At 44.6% G+C, this 20466-nt stretch overlaps 1 protein-coding gene across 2 annotated transcripts in view; it reads left to right on the top strand.

The window, feature by feature from the left end:
• The window catches only part of MEP1A (meprin A subunit alpha), a 71639-nt gene that overhangs the window by 6873 nt on the left and 44300 nt on the right, over positions 1 to 20466 (top strand). For both annotated transcript variants that reach the window (XM_073586575.1, XM_073586574.1), the window contains exons 5-8: positions 10401 to 10479; positions 12271 to 12388; positions 16220 to 16395; positions 17042 to 17263. In XM_073586575.1, the coding sequence (XP_073442676.1) occupies positions 10401 to 10479; positions 12271 to 12388; positions 16220 to 16395; positions 17042 to 17263 (595 nt within the window). The remainder of the gene's footprint in view (positions 1 to 10400; positions 10480 to 12270; positions 12389 to 16219; positions 16396 to 17041; positions 17264 to 20466) is intronic.

Raw genomic sequence — 20466 nt, forward strand, 5'->3', positions numbered from 1 at the left:
GTGGAGAAACTAAGTTGTCTGGTGGTAGATAACTTGCCTGCAGGACTGGTACTGGGGATGCCTTGGCTTCAACGCCATAATCCTACCATTGATTGGGTTACGGGGGAAATCACTCAATGGGGATGCAATAATAAATGTGGTAACCGGGGACATCTTGTTAACGCTGTTAAATCTGTGTCTGTGTCGTCTGTCGATCTGGAAGGTATTCCGGAGTACCTGAAAGATTTCAAAGACGTTTTTTCCGAAAGTGAGGCTGAGGCGCTGCCACCACATAGACCCTATGATTGTGCCATTGATTTAGTACCCGGAGCCAAGTTACCTAAGGCTCGATTGTTCAATTTGTCTGGGCCTTAGCGCCAAGCCATGAAGGAGTACATAGCTGAGAGTCTCCGCAAAGGGCATATCAGGCCTTCTGTGTCACCTGTGGCAGCAGGGTTCTTCTTTGTGAAGAAAAAAGATGGTGGTTTGCGGCCGTGCCTCGACTTTCGGGAACTGAACAAGATAACGGTTAGGAACTCTTACCCGCTTCCCCTCATCCCAGACTTATGTAACCAGTTAGCTGGGGCCCAATGGTTCTCCAAGTTAGATCTGCGGGGGGCCTACAATCTGATAAGGGTTCGGGAAGGGGACGAGTGGAAAACGGCATTCCTCACATCAGAAGGACTCTTTGAGAACCTGGTAATGCCATTTGGGTTAACCAATGCACCCGCTATTTTCCAAAATGTCATCAATGTTGTGTTTTCTGATCTGATAGGCCGTTTTGTTATTATTTATTTGGATGATATTTTGGTGTATTCCCCGGACAGTCAATCTCACTTGCAACATCTAAAGACAGTTCTCCAGAGACTCAGGGAGAACCAATTGTTCGCCAAATTGGAAAAATGTTCGTTTTTTGTACAGGAGCTGTCTTTTTTGGGGTTGATTGTGTCCTGTGAGGGGTTTCGTATGGATCCTAAGAAGGTGCTGGCGATCGCTGACTGGGTTCAGCCTCGAGATCTCAAGGGGCTCCAGCGCATCTTTGGATTTGCGAACTATTACCGGAGATTCATTAAAAGTTTCTCACAAGTGGTTAAACCACTTACGGATCTTACCCAGAAGGGAGCTGATGTAAAAAATTGGTCTGTACTCGCTAAGGAATCCTTCTCAGCGATTAAGAAATGTTTTATGTCTGCCCCGGTGTTGGTGCAACCTGACCCGTCCAAACCATTCATTGTGGAGGTGGATGCTTCTGAAGTGGGGGTGGGGGCTGTGCTGTCCCAGGGTCCGGCCACCCTTACCAATCTCAAACCCTGTGCCTTCTTCTCCAAGAAGTTCTCTTCAGCTGAGAAAAACTATGATGTATTCAATAGAGAACTTCTTGCGGTCAAGATGGCGTTTGAGGAATGGAGGCACTTTTTGGAAGGGGCGGCTCACCCTATCACGGTTGTCACGGATCACAAAAATTTGGCATACCTTGAATCTGCTAAGAGGCTTACTCCTAGACAGGCCCGTTGGTCACTTTTTTTTTCACGATTTCAGTTCTCAATTACTTTTCGACCGGGGTCCAAAAATGTTAAAGCAGATGCCCTGTCCAGAAGTTTTGATCCAGTGTCTCCCCCTGAGCCGCCGTCCTCCATTCTTCCCCCAGGGGTGGTAGTGGCGGGGGTCTCAACTGCGTTGGAACAAGAAATCCTAAGGGCTCAGGCCCTAGCTCCGGCAACCAGGCCAAGCGATAAACTGTTTGTTCCAGATTCATTGCGGCCTAGACTTCTGCAGGAGTTTCATGAGTCTAGGTTGAGTGCTCATCCAGGTATCACGGCCACTAGAGATGCAGTAGCCAGGGGTTTTTGGTGGCCTTCATTAAGGTCCGATGTCAAGGAATTTGTTTCTGCTTGTGGCATGTGTGCCTGTTCCAAAAGCTCGCATAACCGACCGGCTGGGGAACTCATACCTTTACCGGTTCCTGATAGGCCATGGACTCATCTTTCCATGGATTTTATTACCGGCCTTCCACCTTCCAGGGGCAATACCGTGATCTGGGTGGTGGTGGATAGGTTTTCTAAACAGGCCCATTTCATTCCCTTGGCAGCATTACCTTCAGCAGAAACATTGTCAAGGTTGTTTGTGCAGCATGTGGTCCGATTGCATGGGGTACCCCTGAATGTTGTGTCTGACAGAGGTGTGCAGTTTGTGGCCAAATTTTGGAGGGCGTTCAGTATGAAATTGGGCATCTCACTCTCCTTCTCGCCGGCATATCACCCGGAGAGCAATGGTCAGACAGAACACACCAATCAATCCCTGGAACAAATTCTCAGGTGTCTGACCTCCGCCAGACAGGAGGATTGGTGTGATGCGTTACCGTTGGCTGAATTCGCTTTTAACAACCGGGTGAGTCAGTCCACCAACATGTCCCCATTCCTGATTAACTATGGCTTTAATCCTCATTTTGGGGAGTTTTCTCGGGTGGATTCCGGTTGTCCAGGAGCAGAGGGGTCCGTTCAACGGTTAAAAAACCTCTGGGCTGAAGTCCGGCGTAATATCTCTCGGGCCCAGGGGAGATACAAATATTTTGCGGACAAAAAGAGAGCCTCGGGAGACATGTTTCAGGTAGGAGAGAAGGTTTGGCTCTCCACACGTAACATCAACTTAAAGGTACCATCAGTTAAGTTGGGACCAAAGTTCATTGGTCCGTACGAGATCATAGAGATAGTCAACCCTGTGGCATATAGGTTGCGTCTCCCCGCCTCCTTAAAAATATCTAATGTGTTCCATAAGTCTCTGTTGAAACCAGCAGGATCTGTCAAAGAGAACTCTGAGACTGTTGTTCCTCCAGTGCTGGTGGAGGGTCAATTGGAGTATGAGGTCGGACATATTGTGGACTCGCGGCGGGTGCGCCGCTCTTTGCAGTACCTGGTCCACTGGAAGGGATATGGACCAGAGGAGCGCTCATGGGTCCCTGCTCGCTCGGTACATGCAGATCGCCTGGTTCAGGCGTTCCATGCCAAGTACCCGGGGAAGCCTGGGGGTCCGGAGGCCCCCCGTTGAGAGGGGGGTAGTGTCATGATCCCAGTGCAGGTTTTTGAGCTGCACACCGGGGGTTAATGTCTGGAGCTCTGTGCAGGTTTTGACCTGCACACTTGGGGTTAATGATTGTGGCCTCTTTCTGGTTCTGGGAGAGCTTCATAAACCCCTGGGTAGCTTAAATCCCTGCCAGTTATACTTTTGCCTTTGGCCTAGTGTGCTGACCCCCGTGTGCCTGTTTGTTGCTATAGCTTGTTTATATGGTTCTGACCCGGCTGTTTCCCATTGTGAGTTTGCCTGTTGATTTTGTACTGCGTTATTATCTGTGTATGACTCATTGCCTGTGACCTGACTACTCTCGTCTCGCTCCCTTTGGTACCTTGCAGCTATCTCTGTGTGTGACTCATTGGCTACGTCCTGACTATTCTCACTGTCTATGCCCCTGGGTAACTTTGTCTCGCAGTTACTCTGCTAGGAATTGTCTTGCAGCTCCTAGCTCTGTGGAGTTTAGGCTACGCCTCTAGCAGTGACGTGCTTCAGATCCTGCGGCTCTGAAGTACGCATCTATTCGGTTGTTGCCCGCTCCACAGGTAGCTTTGAGTACGCTTTCGCTTTACTCAGGACACGCGCACTGGCTCAGTGAGCAAGTTCAGTGCGGTGTCTCGGACACTTACGTTCGAAGCAGTAGTGGATGATGAGATATGGAGCCTGAAAGTTAAAAGTTCAAAACATTGTTACTCTTTTTCTCTTCAGTGTAACTCAGTACCAGTTCCCTGGTAGCTCCAGCATTATACAGATACAGTGTGGATAGCAGTGTGAGCAGCCTCTTCTTCCCCCAGCACTCCTGGAATATCCAGTATTAGATAGACAGGGTGGACAGAAGTGTGAGCTGCTTCTTTTTACATCAGCACACCTGATATCTCAAGTATTAGATCAGATAGTTATGGTGGACAGCAGTGTGAGGAGCCTCTTTTTGCCTCAGCACCCTGGTATCTCCAGTATAAGATAAGATACACAGAGTGGACAGCAGTGTGATGAGCCTCTTCTTACCTCAGCTCCCCTGGTGTCTCCAGTTTTAGATCAGATAGACATTGTGCATATCAGTGTGAGCAACCGATTCTTACCTCAGCACTCCAGGTATCTCTAGCATAAGATCAGATATAGACAGGTTGGAAAGCAGTGTAAGGAGCCTCTTTTTACCTCAGCATCCCTAGTATCAGATCAGATAGACAGAGTGGACAGCAGTGCGAGCTGCCTCTTTTTACATCAGCACCCTGGTATCTCCCATATTAGATTAGATAGACAGGATGGACAGCAATGTGATGAGCATCTTATTACCTCATCATCCCTGGTATCTCCACTTTTAGATCAGTTAGATATTGAGAACATCAGTGTGAGCAACCGCTTTTTACCTCAGCACTCTAGGTATCTCCAGCATAAGATCAGATAGGTTGGACAGCAGTTTGAAGAGCTTCTTTTTACCTCAGCATCCCTGGTATCTCCAGTATTAGATCAGATAGACAGGGTGGACAGCAGTGTGAGCAGCCTTTTTTTCCATCAGCACCCTGGTATCTCCAGTATTAGATTAGATAGACAGGGTGGACAGCAGTGTGAGCAGCCTCTACTTACCTCAGCACCCCTGCTATCTACAGTATTAAATCAGATAGTTATTGGTGGACAGCAGTGTGAACATCCTCTTTTTACCTCAGCACCCTTGTTATCTCCAGTATAAGATCAGATACACAGGGTGGACAACAATGTGAGGAGCCTCTCCTTACCTCAGGTTTCCCCAGTATTAGTTCACCAATAAGAGACGCCTTTTTTTTAATCCCAAACAGATACCTATTAAATATGTGTTCACCAATCACATATTTCAGGTAAATTCACATTTTTCAGATGTGGTAGAAACTTAGACCATGTCAGCCAATGAAAAAACTGGACAGGTGGGATTTTAGGTACATGAGTGGGTTTCGGTTGCATCCTCTGCCGAAAACTGTCAGTTTACTGCCAATGAGATCCAGTAAGTGGCTGTCACTGGGGTATCTTTGGTTCGTTGTGGTTGGGTGGCTGCATCATTATATAGCAAAGTGCACTCACAAGTAGATTATGAGTTTGCTACAAGAAAACTGTGTTTATCTTCATATCAGCCAAGGCTAGTAATTAGACCTTTTTATAAAATATATCTAGAACACCGGAGCTGGAGAAAGGACTACAACGAGGAATAAAAAGTAATGGACTATTAATGATTAATAACATCACGTTTATAAATGCGCAAGAATATAAAATGATAAAAAAAATGAAGTCTATGGTCGGGGAGCATCGTCCTTATTTATTGTTTACAATCATTTATGTTCTGCTGTTACCCTTGGCAATCAATGATTTCAGTAGTAGATATTATGGGTCTACTGATTTGTGATGAGGTGGGCCGGAGAGCCGTTTTGGAGAAGGTGGGCACTGTATAGTAGAATCTTTTTGGACATTCTATAGTGATAATTTGTGCACTATATGGTGCTATTTACATTGGCACTGTATAGTGATAATATGTGAACACTGTATTTAGTTGGGAAGTGTATAGTGATATATCAGCATTTTATAGCTGTCGGCATTCATTTGGCCATTGTATAGTCATATGTCAGCAATGTATGGTAGTATTTATTTGGTCACTGTATAGTGTTTATAGGTGAGCACTGTATGGCTGTTGTTATTTGAGCACTGTATTTTGATAATATGTGAGCACTGTATGGTAGAATTTATTTGAGCACTGTATAGTCATAACATGTGAAGTGTATGGTAGTATTTATTTGGCCACTGTATGGTCATAACATATTAGATCTGTAAAGTGGTATTTTTTTGGGCATTGTATACTTTAGTGTTAATATGGAAGCACGGAATGGCAGTATTAATTTGGGCACTGTATTTTGATGATTCATGAGAACTGTATGCTTGTATTTATTCAAGCACTGTATAGTCATAACATGTGAGAGTTGTAAATTGGTATTTATTTGGGCACCCTGACGAAGGATTCACCTTACATTCACGATCTTTTTCTCTCTAATTCCCTTAACCTTCTGGCTATTACAGAAACCTGGATCCAGCATTCAGACACCACCGCTGCTGCCGCTCTCTCGTTTGGTGGGCTGAAATTTTCACATACCCCCAGACCTGAGAACAGACAGGGTGGAGGTGTTGGTTTGCTCCTTTCATCACAATGTGCTTTCCAGGTCATCCCCCCGGTTCCATCACTTACATTTCCTTCCTTTGAAGTCCACGCCGTCAGACTCTTTAAGCCCTTCTCCTTACGAGTGGTGGTCGTTTATCGCCCTCCAGGCTCCTCCCGCCAGTTTCTAGACCACTTCACCACCTGGCTTACTCACTTTCTGTCCTGTGACATCCCCACCCTCATCATGGGAGACTTTAACATCCCCATCAATGATCCGCTCTCCCAGTCTGCCTCTCATCTTCTTTCTCTAACTTCTTCATTCGGCCTCTCACAGTTTACTAATTCTCCTACACATGAGGACGGGAATACTCTGGACCTGGTTTTCTCCCGTCCCGGCTCGCTGCACAACTTTACTAATTCACCTCTCCCGCTCTCGGACCACAACCTTCTTTCCTTCTCTGTCAAGAATTGTCTCCTCACCCGGGACACCCCCACTTACCACACTTATCGGAATACACGTACCATTAATACCCAACAGCTTAGGGACAATCTCCACACATCTTTAGCCCCCATCTCCACCCTCTCCTGTCCAGACATAGCATTGTCACACTTCAATAATACACTGAAGAATGCCCTAGATGAAGCAGCACCTTCTATACGCAGAAAGACCCGACACAGACAAAAGCAGCCCTGGCACACAACACAAACACGCTCTCTTCAGCGCTGCTCGAGGTGTGCAGAGCGGCAGTGGAGAAAATCTCTCTTAGCAGAAGACTTCATCCACTATAAGTTCATGCTCAAAACCTATAACTCTGCCCTTCATCTGGCCAAACAATCCTACTTCACCACCCTCATCACCTCACTATCCAACAACCCAAGACGACTTTTTGAAACCTTAAACTCCCTCCTGAAACCTAAAGTACAGGCCCCCATCACCAACCTCAGCGGTGAGGATCTGGCCACTTATTTCCTAGAAAAAATCAACCACATCCATCAGGATATCTCAGCCCTATCTCCTCAGTGCCTGGATCCCCTTCCCTGCCGCACCTCAAGCTCACTAGACATCTTTGAGCCTGTTTCAGAAGAAGAAGTTTCCAAGCTCCTCGCTTCTGCTCGGCCTACAACCTGCAACAGTGACCCTATTCCTTCACAGCTCCTGCAGTCTCTCTCACCAGTGGTCACCACTCACCTGACTAAAATATTTAACCTCTCTCTTTCTTCAGGTATATTTCCCTCCTCATTTAAACATGCCATCATAACCCCTTTACTTAAAAAGCCATCCCTGGACCAGAACTGCACTGCTAACTACAGACCTGTCTCTAACCTTCCCTTCATCTCTAAACTCCTGGAACGCCTGGTCCACTCCCGTCTAATCCGCTATCTCTCGGATAACTCTCTTCTCGACCCCTTACAATCTGGTTTCCGCTCTTTACACTCTACTGAAACTGCCCTCACTAAAGTCTCTAATGATTTAATAACAGCTAAATCGAAAGGTCATTGCTCCCTGCTGATTCTCCTGGATCTCTCTGCCGCATTTGACACTGTGGATCACCAGCTCCTCCTCACTATGCTCCGCTCTATAGGCCTCAAGGACACAGCCCTCTCCTGGTTCTCCTCCTACCTCTCTGACCGCTCCTTCACTGTATCTTTTTCCGGCTCCTCTTCCTCTTCTCGTCCCCTTACTATCGGGGTCCCGCAGGGCTCAGTCCTAGGCCCCCTCCTCTTCTCTTTATACACTGCCCCTATTGGACAAACAATCAGCAGATTTGGGTTCCAGTATCATCTCTATGCTGATGACACCCAATTATACACTTCTTCCCCTGACATCACCCCTACCCTAATTCAAAATACCAAGGATTGTCTGTCTGCTGTCTCTAGCATCATGTCCTCCCTCTATCTGAAACTAAATCTCTCTAAAACTGAACTTCTTGTGTTTCTCCCCTCTACTAACCTCACTCTACCTAACATCGAAATAGCCCTGGAGGGTTCAACCATAACTCCCAAGCAGCATGCCCGCTGTCTTGGGGTCATATTCGACACTGAACTTTCCTTTACTCCGTACATCCGATCACTCAGTCGCTCTTGTCACCTGCATCTTAAAAACATCTCCAGAATCCGACCTTTTCTCACCTTTGAAACTGCTAAGACTCTTACTGTCGCTCTTATTCATTCTCGTCTGGACTACTGCAACTCTCTTCTGATCGGTCTCCCTCTTACCAAACTTTCTCCTCTCCAATCCATCTTGAATGCGGCAGCCAGGGTCATATTTCTGTCCAGCCGCTTCACCGATGCCTCCATCTTGTGCCAGTCATTACACTGGCTACCTATTCGCTACAGGGTCCAGTATAAACTCATCTCTCTCACCCACAAAGCTCTCCACTGTTCTGCACCGCCTTATATCTCCTCTCTCATCTCTGTCTATCGCCCTACACGTGCCCTCCGTTCTACAAATGACCTAAGACTAACATCCCCCGTAATCCGAACCTCGCACCTCCGTCTCCAAGACTTCTCTCGTGCTGCTCCAGCTCTCTGGAATGCACTTCCCCAGACGATCAGACTGATACCTAGCCCTGACCTATTCAAGCGCGCTTTGAAAACCCATCTCTTCAAAGAAGCCTATCACATCAACTACTCAGCAAGCTAACTTTGCCCTGTTCCCTCCTTCCAAATATTATTCTGAATCTGCACCCTACTATTCATCTGTCTCCACACCCTTCATGCACTTGATAACTGCACTTGATACTTGTCTATTGCGCTTAAACACACGGGCTGATGACCGGATCATGCAGCTTTATATGAAAATCCCTATTATAATTGCCAGACCTGAATTAACAAGCATTTCTCACCTACTGTGTCCCCCCATTTCCTTGTAGATTGTAAGCTTGCGAGCAGGGACCTCACTCCTAATGTCATTGTTTGAATTGTCTTAACTTGTATTGAATTTATTGTCTGTACATGTCCCCGCTTAATTGTAAAGTGCTGCGGAATATGTTGGCGCTATATAAATAAAAATTATTATTATTATTATTATTATTATTCAATCTGAAACGCGCGTCGGGGCTCTGCTGCTTTGTGACCGGCAGGCCGTGTAAGGTATATACACGTATTGCTCTCTACCTCTGGCATTTTTTGCATTTGGCACTTTGTATTCATTTTTTATATTTTTTAACACACCAGTATTACACTTGTGTTATATTGCGCTTTTGGACCTGCACCATCTCTTCTAAGGGGCCATATATATTATTGATTGCCCTTGGGTTTATATATTTATATATTTATGTAATTTTATTTTTTCACCATTCTTTATGAGGTGAGCTTTTCTGTAGGTTATATACAAATATTATATTTAGATATATTTGCTGATGGATTTCGTTATATTGTAGGCCTGCTGTGTCTAGGATTTATCACTATATATGCAGATTTGATTTTAATATATATTTTTTATACAGAGAGCACTTGCTTTTGGTGTTATCATCTGTTACCACTATGAAATAAAGGTATATTTTTTATATAAAAATTTATTATTCGTACCTCTCCCGGCTTCCTGCGCACTGCAGGACTCTGCTCTGCCATCAACAGGGCAGAGCAGTGCGCCAGTGCTGAAGCCGCGACGGGAAGCAAAGAAAAGGACGTCACCGTTAGAAGATGGGAGGCGCCGGACCGGACTGCGACACCCATCGGACAAAAAACGGACCCAGACCGCCCCTGGGTGAGTATTTTTCTTATCTTTCAGGTTACATCGGGGGCTTATCTACAGAATTACAGAATGCTGTAGATAAGCCCCTGATGGCGGTGGCTGCAGCTGATACTCGAAAAATGGGGTGACAGATTCCCTTTAAGCAACTTTTTTTTGGCTACAGAATGGCACTTTTATGTGGGCATCATACTTTACACCTTGTATAATTTAATACTGTATAATATCTTATTTGTATATAAATTGTAGGAGGGGTGCTAAGAGAACGAACCTCACAGGGCACCCTGCATCCTAAGTCAAACTCATGGCCCAAGTGCAGCCGTTTTCTCTACACCCCATGTATTACAAGCCTGCTTATAGACCAACATATACTGCACCATGTAGAACTCTCTTCCCCTGGCGCGCAGCGTCTGCACCTAAGTGCATTTATGGAGCATATTAAAAAACTAAGGTCCATGAGGAACACGGGGAATACATTCATAAACTGACATGTGGTACTTTCATAGCCGGGCACTTGTACTGAGAATTTGTGTTTTCTGTCTGCAGAAAAGTGGTCGAAATGCTCTGCGTGATGAAAATTCCCGGTGGAAGTTTCCTATTCCGTATATATTGGCTGATAACTTGGGTAACATCAATGCACAGTCTTTCTATCTGTCTGTCTATCTATCTATTATCTACCTATATACAGTGGGGCAAAAAAGTATTTAGTCAGTCAGCAATAGTGCAAGTTCCACCACTTAAAAAGATGAGAGGCGTCTGTAATTTACATCATAGGTAGACCTCAACTATGGGAGACAAACTGAGAAAAAAAAATCCAGAAAATCACATTGTCTGTTTTTTTTTCATTTTATTTGCATATTATGGTGGAAAATAAGTATTTGGTCAGAAACAAGCAATCAAGATTTCTGGCTCTCACAGACCTGTAACTTCTTCTTTAAGAGTCTCCTCTTTCCTCCACTCATTACCTGTAGTAATGGCACCTGTTTAAACTTGTTATCAGTATAAAAAGACACCTGTGCACACCCTCAAACAGTCTGACTCCAAACTCCACTATGGTGAAGACCAAAGAGCTGTCAAAGGACACCAGAAACAAAATTGTAGCCCTGCACCAGGCTGGGAAGACTGAATCTGCAATAGCCAACCAGCTTGGAGTGAAGAAATCAACTGTGGGAGCAATAATTAGAAAATGGAAGACATACAAGACCACTGATAATCTCCCTCGATCTGGTGCTCCACGCAAAATCCCACCCCGTGGGGTCAGAATGATCACAAGAACGGTGAGCAAAAATCCCAGAACCACGCGGGGGGACCTAGTGAATGAACTGCAGAGAGCTGGGACCAATGTAACAAGGCCTACCATAAGTAACACTACGCCACCATGGACTCAGATCCTGCAGTGCCAGACATCTCCCACTGCTTAAGCCTGTACATGTCCGGGCCCGTCTGAAGTTTGCTAGAGAGCATTTGGGTGATCCAGAGGAGTTTTGGGAGAATGTCCTATGGTCTGATGAAACCAAACTGGAACTGTTTGGTAGAAACACAACTTGTCGTGTTTGGAGGAAAAAGAATACTGAGTTGCATCCATCAAACACCATACCTACTGTAAAGCATGGTGGTGGAAACATCATGCTTTGGGGCTGTTTCTCTGCAAAGGGGCCAGGACGACTGATCCGGGTACATGAAAGAATGAATGGGGCCATGTATCGTGAGATTTTGAGTGCAAACCTCCTTCCATCAGCAAGGGCATTGAAGATGAAACGTGGCTGGGTCTTTCAACATGACAATGATCCAAAGCACACCGCCAGGGCAACGAAGGAGTGGCTTCGTAAGAAGCATTTCAAGGTCCTGGAGTGGCCTAGCCAGTCTCCAGATCTCAACCCTATAGAAAACCTTTGGAGGGAGTTGAAAGTCCGTGTTGCCAAGCGAAAAGCCAAAAACATCACTGCTCTAGAGGAGATCTGCATGGAGGAATGGGCCAACATACCAACAACAGTGTGTGGCAACCTTGTGAAGACTTACAGAAAACGTTTGACCTCTGTCATTGCCAACAAAGGATGTATCACAAAGTATTGAGATGAAATTTTGTTTCTGACTAAATACTTATTTTCCACCATAATATGCAAATAAAATGAAAAAAAAAACAGACAATGTGATTTTCTGGATTTTTTTTTTCTCAGTTTGTCTCCCATAGTTGAGGTCTACCTATGATGTAAATTACAGACGCCTCTCATCTTTTTAAGTGGTGGAACTTGCACTATTGCTGACTGACTAAATACTTTTTTGCCCCACTGTATCTATCTATTATCTATCTATCATCTATTATCTATCTATTATCTATTATTCTATCTATCTATCTATCTATCTTTTAACTTCATCTACTAACAGGTTTGTATTTGATTTTCATTTGTGATTTTAGACCTGAACGCTAAGGGAGTGATTCTTAAAGGATTTGAGATGTTCCGACTGAAATCTTGTGTGGATTTTAAACCTTATGCAGGAGATTCCACCTTTCTACATTTCCAGAAATTTGGAGGGTAAGTCACAAACCATATAGATGTCTATGCATTATATATGGAATTTATAATTAACTCTTGGTTTTTAAAAACCTCATAATTCCATACAATTCAACCCAAGAATAGGGACAGATTGTACTAAATTCTGCTGCATGCGACATTAAAATTTTCCAATATATTATCTGTATTAATAATGCAAATTGTGAGGAAGAGGATTAGAAACTCTAGTGATACCTATTGGAAATTACAATCCTAAAACTCAATATCAATCATTTAACAAGCCTTGCCACATAATTTAGGATAAGAAGCCAAACAAAAACCTCAATTTGCAAACTCAGTGTTTCGTGGTGTTTACCCCTCATGAGTGCAAAACAGGAGCTATGACAGAGGGTCTAAGGCGAAATGTTTCTATTTGTGGAGATTTCTTAGACGGTGTTAGGACACTTATGAAGTATGCGATGCTTGTCTGGGAATTTACAGTAAACAAACAATTAGCCTGTTCAGAGAGGAAAAGGATAGGAACTCTAGTGCAACGTTAAACATCTAATGTTTCCCCTTAGACACACTTAGACGAGGTCTCTCACCTAGCCAAATCAGATCTCCTGCTTTGCACTGATGAGGGGTAAACACCCTGAAACACATGTCTGCAGATGGAATGTTTGATTTAGCTTCTAATCCTAAAGTCATGTGACAACATTGACTTTTAGGATAGCTACATCCACTAGGTGGCACTAATGTTCCTTTCCTCTTCTTCTCTATTCCAGTTCAGGACTTTTATGTCTAACTATGTATTGATGTGAGATCTTGGCACTATGCTTGGTTTGTGCCAACTTCTTGTAAACTCTCATTTATGTCAGATAACCTGTATGAAACATTTAGCAGGAAGTTTATAAAAATGCTGAGTGGGATAGAAAATAGCCTCAAGCCTCCTGTTACTAGGGCCAGTTCTAAAATAAGTGTATCCTATAAACTATTGAATAACCTTCCTGTACATGAAGCCTTGACTGATTTTGGTTTAATCCTCCGTGGTCCCATTGTAACATATTAGCCTATCTGTTATGATTAGGTCACCGAGGAGGATAGCCAGGAAATAAGCTAAGCAACCAGAAAACCAGAAAGGTTGGTAACTTAGTGGATAGCAGACCCCTAAACCTAACTACACAACTAGAATTAGCCGTGGGATGTACCTACGATGCCCTAGATGCCTCGGCACAGTCAAAGAGTTAACTAAGCCAAAAGCAAAAAAGGGGAAAGCTGAACTGCTCCAGAGCAGAACCCCAAAAGAATAGATAGCCCCCAAACATATATTGCCGGTGAGACAAGATGAGGCACAAACACAGGCAGAAAATAGAGTAAGCAAATGATGGGGCCCAGACTGTCTAGATAGAACAGGACAGGAAAGGACACTGTCTGCAATCACGCAAAAAAAACTAAAAAATCAAACACGTCTGATATGCAAAAAATAATGAGGCCACACGACCTCTCCCCCACTAGATCAGCATTCTGGTGTGAACTGGAAGCAAAACAAAAGATACTGATATAACAGGGGACTAGCAATACTGAACAGACTGACATAAACTGTGGCATATGGAATGGGGTCCAGCACCGGTCCCAGCAGGGAACAATCCCGAACCCACACAGCAAAGCAGAAAGCAGAGAAAGGCAAAACTGGATCAAATGCAGAAAGATTCCAACAAACAAATAACTTATCTGAACGATGCAGGACCAAGCAGGGGGCAAGCGGACTTCAAGATACACAGGAAGAAAACCAAATCACCAGCAGCAACTGAGGGAAGCTTGCTCGCTTAAATCTTCCCAGTCTGTAACACCTGACTTCCACTCATCGTCTTCAGGTGATGGACTTCTGTCAACCCGACCAGCTCCACTACCCGCAGCAACCACCAGAGGGAGCCCAAACTCCGAAGTCAGCTCAAGAGGGTTCACAACACCCATCCTAGGGTCCAGTTATTTTTATAACCTCTGCCGTCCTCTGGAGGAGGCTGCCATTCTGAATGCTGGGCTAATAATTTAAAGGGAATCTGTCGCCCCATTTTTCGAGTATCAGCAGCCGGCACTGCCTTCAGGTGCTTATCTACAGCATTCTGTAATGCTGTAAATAAGCCTCTGATGTAACCTGAAAGATAAGAAAAATGAGTTAGATTATACTCACCCAGGGGTGGTCCGGGTCCGGTTTTTGTTCCGATGGGTGTCGCGGTCCGCTCCCTCCCATCTTCTAACGGTGACGTCCTCTTCTTTGCTTCCCGTCGTGGCTCCTGTGCAGGCGCACTGCTCTGCCCTGTTGTTTTCCACATACAGTCTCAATTCCTTCCTTTTCACTCACTTACCCATTATCCTCAACATTCCTCTTTACTTCACCACAACCCAGCTCAGTACTATGTTCCAGTTTGTAAGAGTCCTATTCTCAACCCGCGGTTGAGCGTCTTCCTTCTCCTTTAGCGAACTATACTGCCAGTATGGCCAGTACTTATCATCTTTGTCACGGATGCTCTGGAACTCTGTTCGTCTTATGTATTCTGTTCTGCTTAGGCCTGTTACCTCTGGGAGTTATAAAACTTTAGGCCATACTTCTAGGCATCCTGACCCAGGACCCGTTTCCTCTTAATCACTGTTCCTTCAGTCACTTTTTTTCTCAGGATCTCGCTATCCTCGTATCCTGCATATTGTGAATCACAGATCTTCTGTTTAACCTGTGTTTGGATCCCACGTTAAATTAATTTGGTTTGCTATATACCTCCCTACCCTTGCTGAGTGTTTTTGTATGTATGTTGCTATTGTTATCCATGTTTGTTATCTGTTCCAGACCTCCTGGGGGAGGGGAGAGCTCAGAGTATAATAGCGTAGTAAGGTCATAGACTTAGGCTTCTCTACCATCAAGGGTACCCATGGGGCAGGGATAGTTCGGGGTGGATCACATTGCGTTAGGGGCCATGCGTTGAGCACATCCATTACATAGCGGCACTAACGCTATATAACGGGTGCGTTAACGCACCCATTGGTCGCAATTATGCCGATATTGGCATGTGTTAGTGATGATGCTTTACGTTATGACGCACCCTCGAAAGCGGTCTGCAGCGTTTTCGGGTGCATCGGGTCTAGCGCACAGCGAACGGACGCGTTCGCTGTGCATAGACCTCTATGGCTAACGCATGGTAGCGAAATGCATACCTAGCGCTAGGGCACAAAAGATGTCAAAAATAACATCAGCGTTAGCTCCTCCGTTTAATGGATCCGTTAAACGGATGCCCCTAACACAATGTGAACCTAACCTTAGGGTCCCAGTTCCAATGACAGTTTGAGGTCCCCAATTCTTACAGAAGATCGTCACAGCGTGACAACAGAGGAGACTAATATCTAATTTTTTCCTTTGTTTCAAATTGAACAGCGTGTGCCATTATTTGTGTCCTGGAATTGTTTTCAAATTGATATCCCTTTTTCCTGACTAGGTATTTTGTAATTTTTTTTAGTCTAGTTTTTTCCTGCATCAATCAAGTTTCTATCTATCTGAGCAGGAGCAATTTTACACAACTGTATTATGTGATTATATTTTTATATACACGGCACGGTGGCTCAGTGGTTAGCACTGCAGCCTTGCAGCGCTGGGGCCCTGGGTTCAAATCCCACCAAGACAACATCTGCAAGGAGTTTGTATGTTCTCCCCGTGTTTGCGTGGGTTTTCTCTTGGTCCTCTGGTTTCCTCCCACATTCCAAATACATACTGATAGGGAATTTAGATTGTGAGATCCATAGGGGACATTGCCAATAATGTATGTAAAGTGCTGTGGAATTAGTGAGTAAAATAAATAATAATATGCAGAGTTTTTTTTATTAAAGCTGCTGGTCCTATGTTGGAGACTTTGGCACAGGTCAGAACCTCTCCATAGATAGTGGCTGTGACCATAAAGCCGTTGTGGAACATGAGATTCTTCACGCTTTGGGATTCTATCACGAACAGTCAAGAAGCGACCGAGATGACTACGTGCAAATCTGGTGGGATGAGATCACGGACGGTCAGTTTTTTGTCAGATCTTCTCTCCGGTGTGCAAATTATATCAGTGATTTGGGGTAACTTGGGTTCTTAAATAAAGGAATCTCCTATCAATCAAACTATGGAGTCCAGATTGTAACATAAAGGCCGATTGAAAGCAACAAATTATATTCTGTTGTTAGAACCTTTACAAAAGAAGTTCTTCATCAGCCGCAATCTGTGTTATACGTCTTGTGCCATTTGCAGCAGAATATCACAATTAGTGATGAGCGAGTGTGCTCTTTACTCAAGATTTCCGAACATGCTTGGTTGTTCGCCGAGTATCTTGGGCGTGCTCCGAAATTAAGTTTGAGTCCCCGCAGCTGCATGATCTGCGGCTACTAGACAGCCTGAATACATGTGGTAGGGATACCCTAACAAACAGGCAATCCCTGCATGTACTCAGGCTGTCTAGCAGCCGCAGATCATGCAGCTGCGGGGACTCAAACTTAATTTCCAAGCACGCCCAAGATACTGGGAGAACACCCGAGCATGCTCGAAAAACTCGAGTAACAAGCACACTCGCTCATCACTAATCACAATGTATAATTGTCAACTTCTGTTCCTCTGTATGTGGGTAGAGATCATCATACACAACCAGATAGTTTCATGTTGAATACTTTTTACAGGCATGGCGCACAACTTCAACTTGTATGATGACAATTATATAACCGATCTGAATACTCCTTATGACTATGAGTCTGTCATGCATTATGGTCCATACTCCTTCAACAAAAACGCCAACGTCCCAACCATCACCGCTAAGATAACTGCGTTTAATGACATCATCGGACAGCGGTTTGACTTTTCCGCTATAGACCTGGAACGTCTGAACAGGATGTACAACTGCAGTATGTATAACCAGCAAATCATTACCTAAATATACTATGCATGTCTATGACTTAATAGCCGAGGGTTGCATTAGAGGGAAGACAAAAAGGGTATTTTTTCCTTGGCCACCATAGGCAGGTTTCACCCTTCAACCATCCTCACTGTATCAGCATAGATGGCAAGACAATCCTGAATTTTGGGAATCAATTCTGACAGCTTAGATATGTCCCTGTGTCACACACAGTGTGGGAAAGACTAAGTGCAACACAAAGGGATGAGTGGAAGCAAACCCAGACACTAGGGAAAGGGTGAGTGGAGACCACTAGGCAGATCTAATCACACCCTATCTGCCCTACCATCCCTAAATTGGTTCCTCACCAATCGCCGAGCTGGAAACCTAAGCTCTGTATCTCCCTAGAGCTAGACCCTGGATAGGGAGGGGGTGGGATGAGCACTGGTCAGTCCCCACTGTAAACTAAAGACAAAAAGGTAGACAGAAAAGGGGAATGAACTTAGCTTGAGCAGATTCAGAGAGGTAACACCAAACGTTATCAAACAGCTCCAGAGAGGAAGTTAGCCAACTGCTAAAGTGCCAAGCCTTCACAAGGGAAAATGTGAATTTCACCGGCGACTCTCTGCAGCAGACTGGGTATTTATAAACACCCAGGTGCAAGTGTGTCAGCTAGAGCTGGAGGGAGGTTGCCACTGGGTCCAAGAGTCAGAAGGATTAAGGAGGTGTCTGTAATGCCAAACGCAGAGACCTTCAGCAGCCAGATGCAGAGCGACAGTCTGTTGCATCTGACACCTGTGACTCCCAGTCTGAAAAAAGGGGCCAAAGTGGGTGTTCTTGTTCAGCTTGGAGCATGACCAGAGCTGTCCTTGGGTATGACTAAGCGATATCGCTATAACGTCACTAGTTTTTGTGACGTTATAGCGATATTGCTAGCGATATCGCTATGTCTGATACTTACCTCCTTACCTCCGACCGCTCCCCCGCTGGTTATCGCTGATCGCGCGAGAACGTCCTGGGCCGTTTCTCGTCGTCAGCTTCCTGCTGTGGCGATGAGCGACGCGCGGACACGGGCGGGAGGACGTCTTCATCGCCTCGTCTGACACGTAAGTAGCGACCCCCGACCCCTACGATGTCGCTGGTGAGATCTGCCTGTGTGGCAGCTCACTAGCGACCACTTAGCGATGTACCAGCGATCCTGACCGCATCATATCGCTGGTCGGGATCGCTGGTACATCGCTAAGTGTGACAGTACCTTAAGCCATGGGTTGGTGAATATGTATGAATATCACTGGATCCAACTGAAGAAAGTGAGTAAATGCCCATTCTGCCCCATTATCAGCCACTTCCAAGAAGAGATGTCTTGAACAAGCTGTGAGAAACATTTACGTATTTTTTTCTTGGTTGCCATTGCTGGTTTCTTATTATGGGTTGCTCCTGCTCCAGAATATTCGGATGCTGATGATGCAGTTACATATAGTTGCACTATTTAGGTATTATTGGGTTTCTTGCTTTATGAGGGAAAGCTAATTTGCATTTTTTTCCCAAGGAGCATTGCCAATTAGACTCCATTCAGAGCTCACCTCCTTAATGAAAAGAAGTGCCAACCATGGATGATTTGGTTATAAAAAGTCAATCAGTTCTGATGTATAATCTTACAGTTTTGATCCAAAGGAAGGCAGAGACCCCGAGCAGACCGATACTAATGGCCTATATGAGCGTAGAAAAAGAAAAATTACACTGACTCATCCTTGTCCAAAATTCTAAATTCCTGCTCGGACCAGACCTTTGACTCTGGTGGATAGTCGAAATAACAAAAGGATCTGATATGTCCAGCCTAAGGAAATATAAAAATCTATAATATACTGCTTACTTTATTCCTGCCGCTCCTCTGAATTTTCCATTTTTTTATAATCCGCCATACAGTTCCAGTGATATGGATTTTTTAATTTAGTGCAAATTTTTATGGTCTTTTCCAATTGTAGTGAAGTAGCTTGCAAGATAATTAGGGTGGCGGGGCGTGTACTTAGACAGCTTTACCCCCTTGGTAAAAACCATCAAAATTACCACTAAATTCAATGACCCATAGAACCTTTAGAACCCCATGATGGATTTGAAAAGAAAAAAAACACAAAAAACAAAACAGGAGAACAGCGAATAAAATAAAAGCAAAAACCGGATACTTTTCACCTGGCGACATGTCGTATTTAAAAAGGACAGCTGAAAAACTACTGCATGTTTCAAGCTTCAAAGCTACACGAATATCAGAGCTTTCAGCCCAAGAAAACAGAATACACAAAATAGCAAAAATATCAATTTATCAATTTATTTTATTTATGTTTCTAGCTTCGCCCACATTCTCACTCGTGGACAGTGGTTGAAACGTAAGCAGTTTTTCAACCATCATTTATGATGCACTGAGGATTAATGATGAGCCTAAGTGCTCGTTACTCGAGTTTGCCTTGGGTGCTTGGGTATGCAATGAGTATCAAGGGTGCTCGAGTGACATGTTCGAGTCTCTGCGGCTGCATGTTTCGTGGCTGACAGTTACAAAACATGTGGGGGTTGCCTGTGTTTGTCATGTATTCCCTGTATTTTTTGTGGCTGTGTAGCAGCCGCGAAACATGCGACCGTGAGGACTTGAACACGTCACTCAAGCACCCGCAATACTTGGTCCATATTCGAGCACCCAGGGCAAACTCGAGTAAGGAGCACTTGCGCTCATCACTACTGAGGATCCTTTTCTAAACGAAGCATTAATAAAATAGAAGCTTTCTTTTCCCTTTCTGATGCTAATTGCTCCATAATAGGGAAAATCCTTCCTTATCGACTCCCTGTCGATGTTTCCAATCTCCAGAAATCTAGTGTACATAACCTGGTGATATTATATCTTTTTAGAAGGCATCCAGGTCCCTCCTGTCATGATCACGTGTGTCAGGACGCAGATGTTTCCGCAAGGCGGACCCATAACACACGTGACCCTGGATACACCGCCTCCAGTGGGGCGCATTTAAATAATAAAACGTGCAGGTGGATACGCTGCCTCCACCTGGCGAATTTAGGTATTACACGTTATACATACAATAATCAAATAATAAAGGGGGAACCTGGGAAACTTTAACAATGGTGGGCCCTGCGATAGGGAATGGGGGACGTGGAGACCTCCTAAGCTCCCCTGAGCCAGTGTCCCTGCACTCCTAACATTCCCTAAAC

Source organism: Dendrobates tinctorius, unplaced genomic scaffold, assembly GCF_039654945.1.
Source record: "Dendrobates tinctorius isolate UK_male_01 unplaced genomic scaffold, ASM3965494v1 ptg000093l, whole genome shotgun sequence".
Lineage (NCBI taxonomy): Eukaryota > Metazoa > Chordata > Amphibia > Anura > Dendrobatidae > Dendrobates > Dendrobates tinctorius.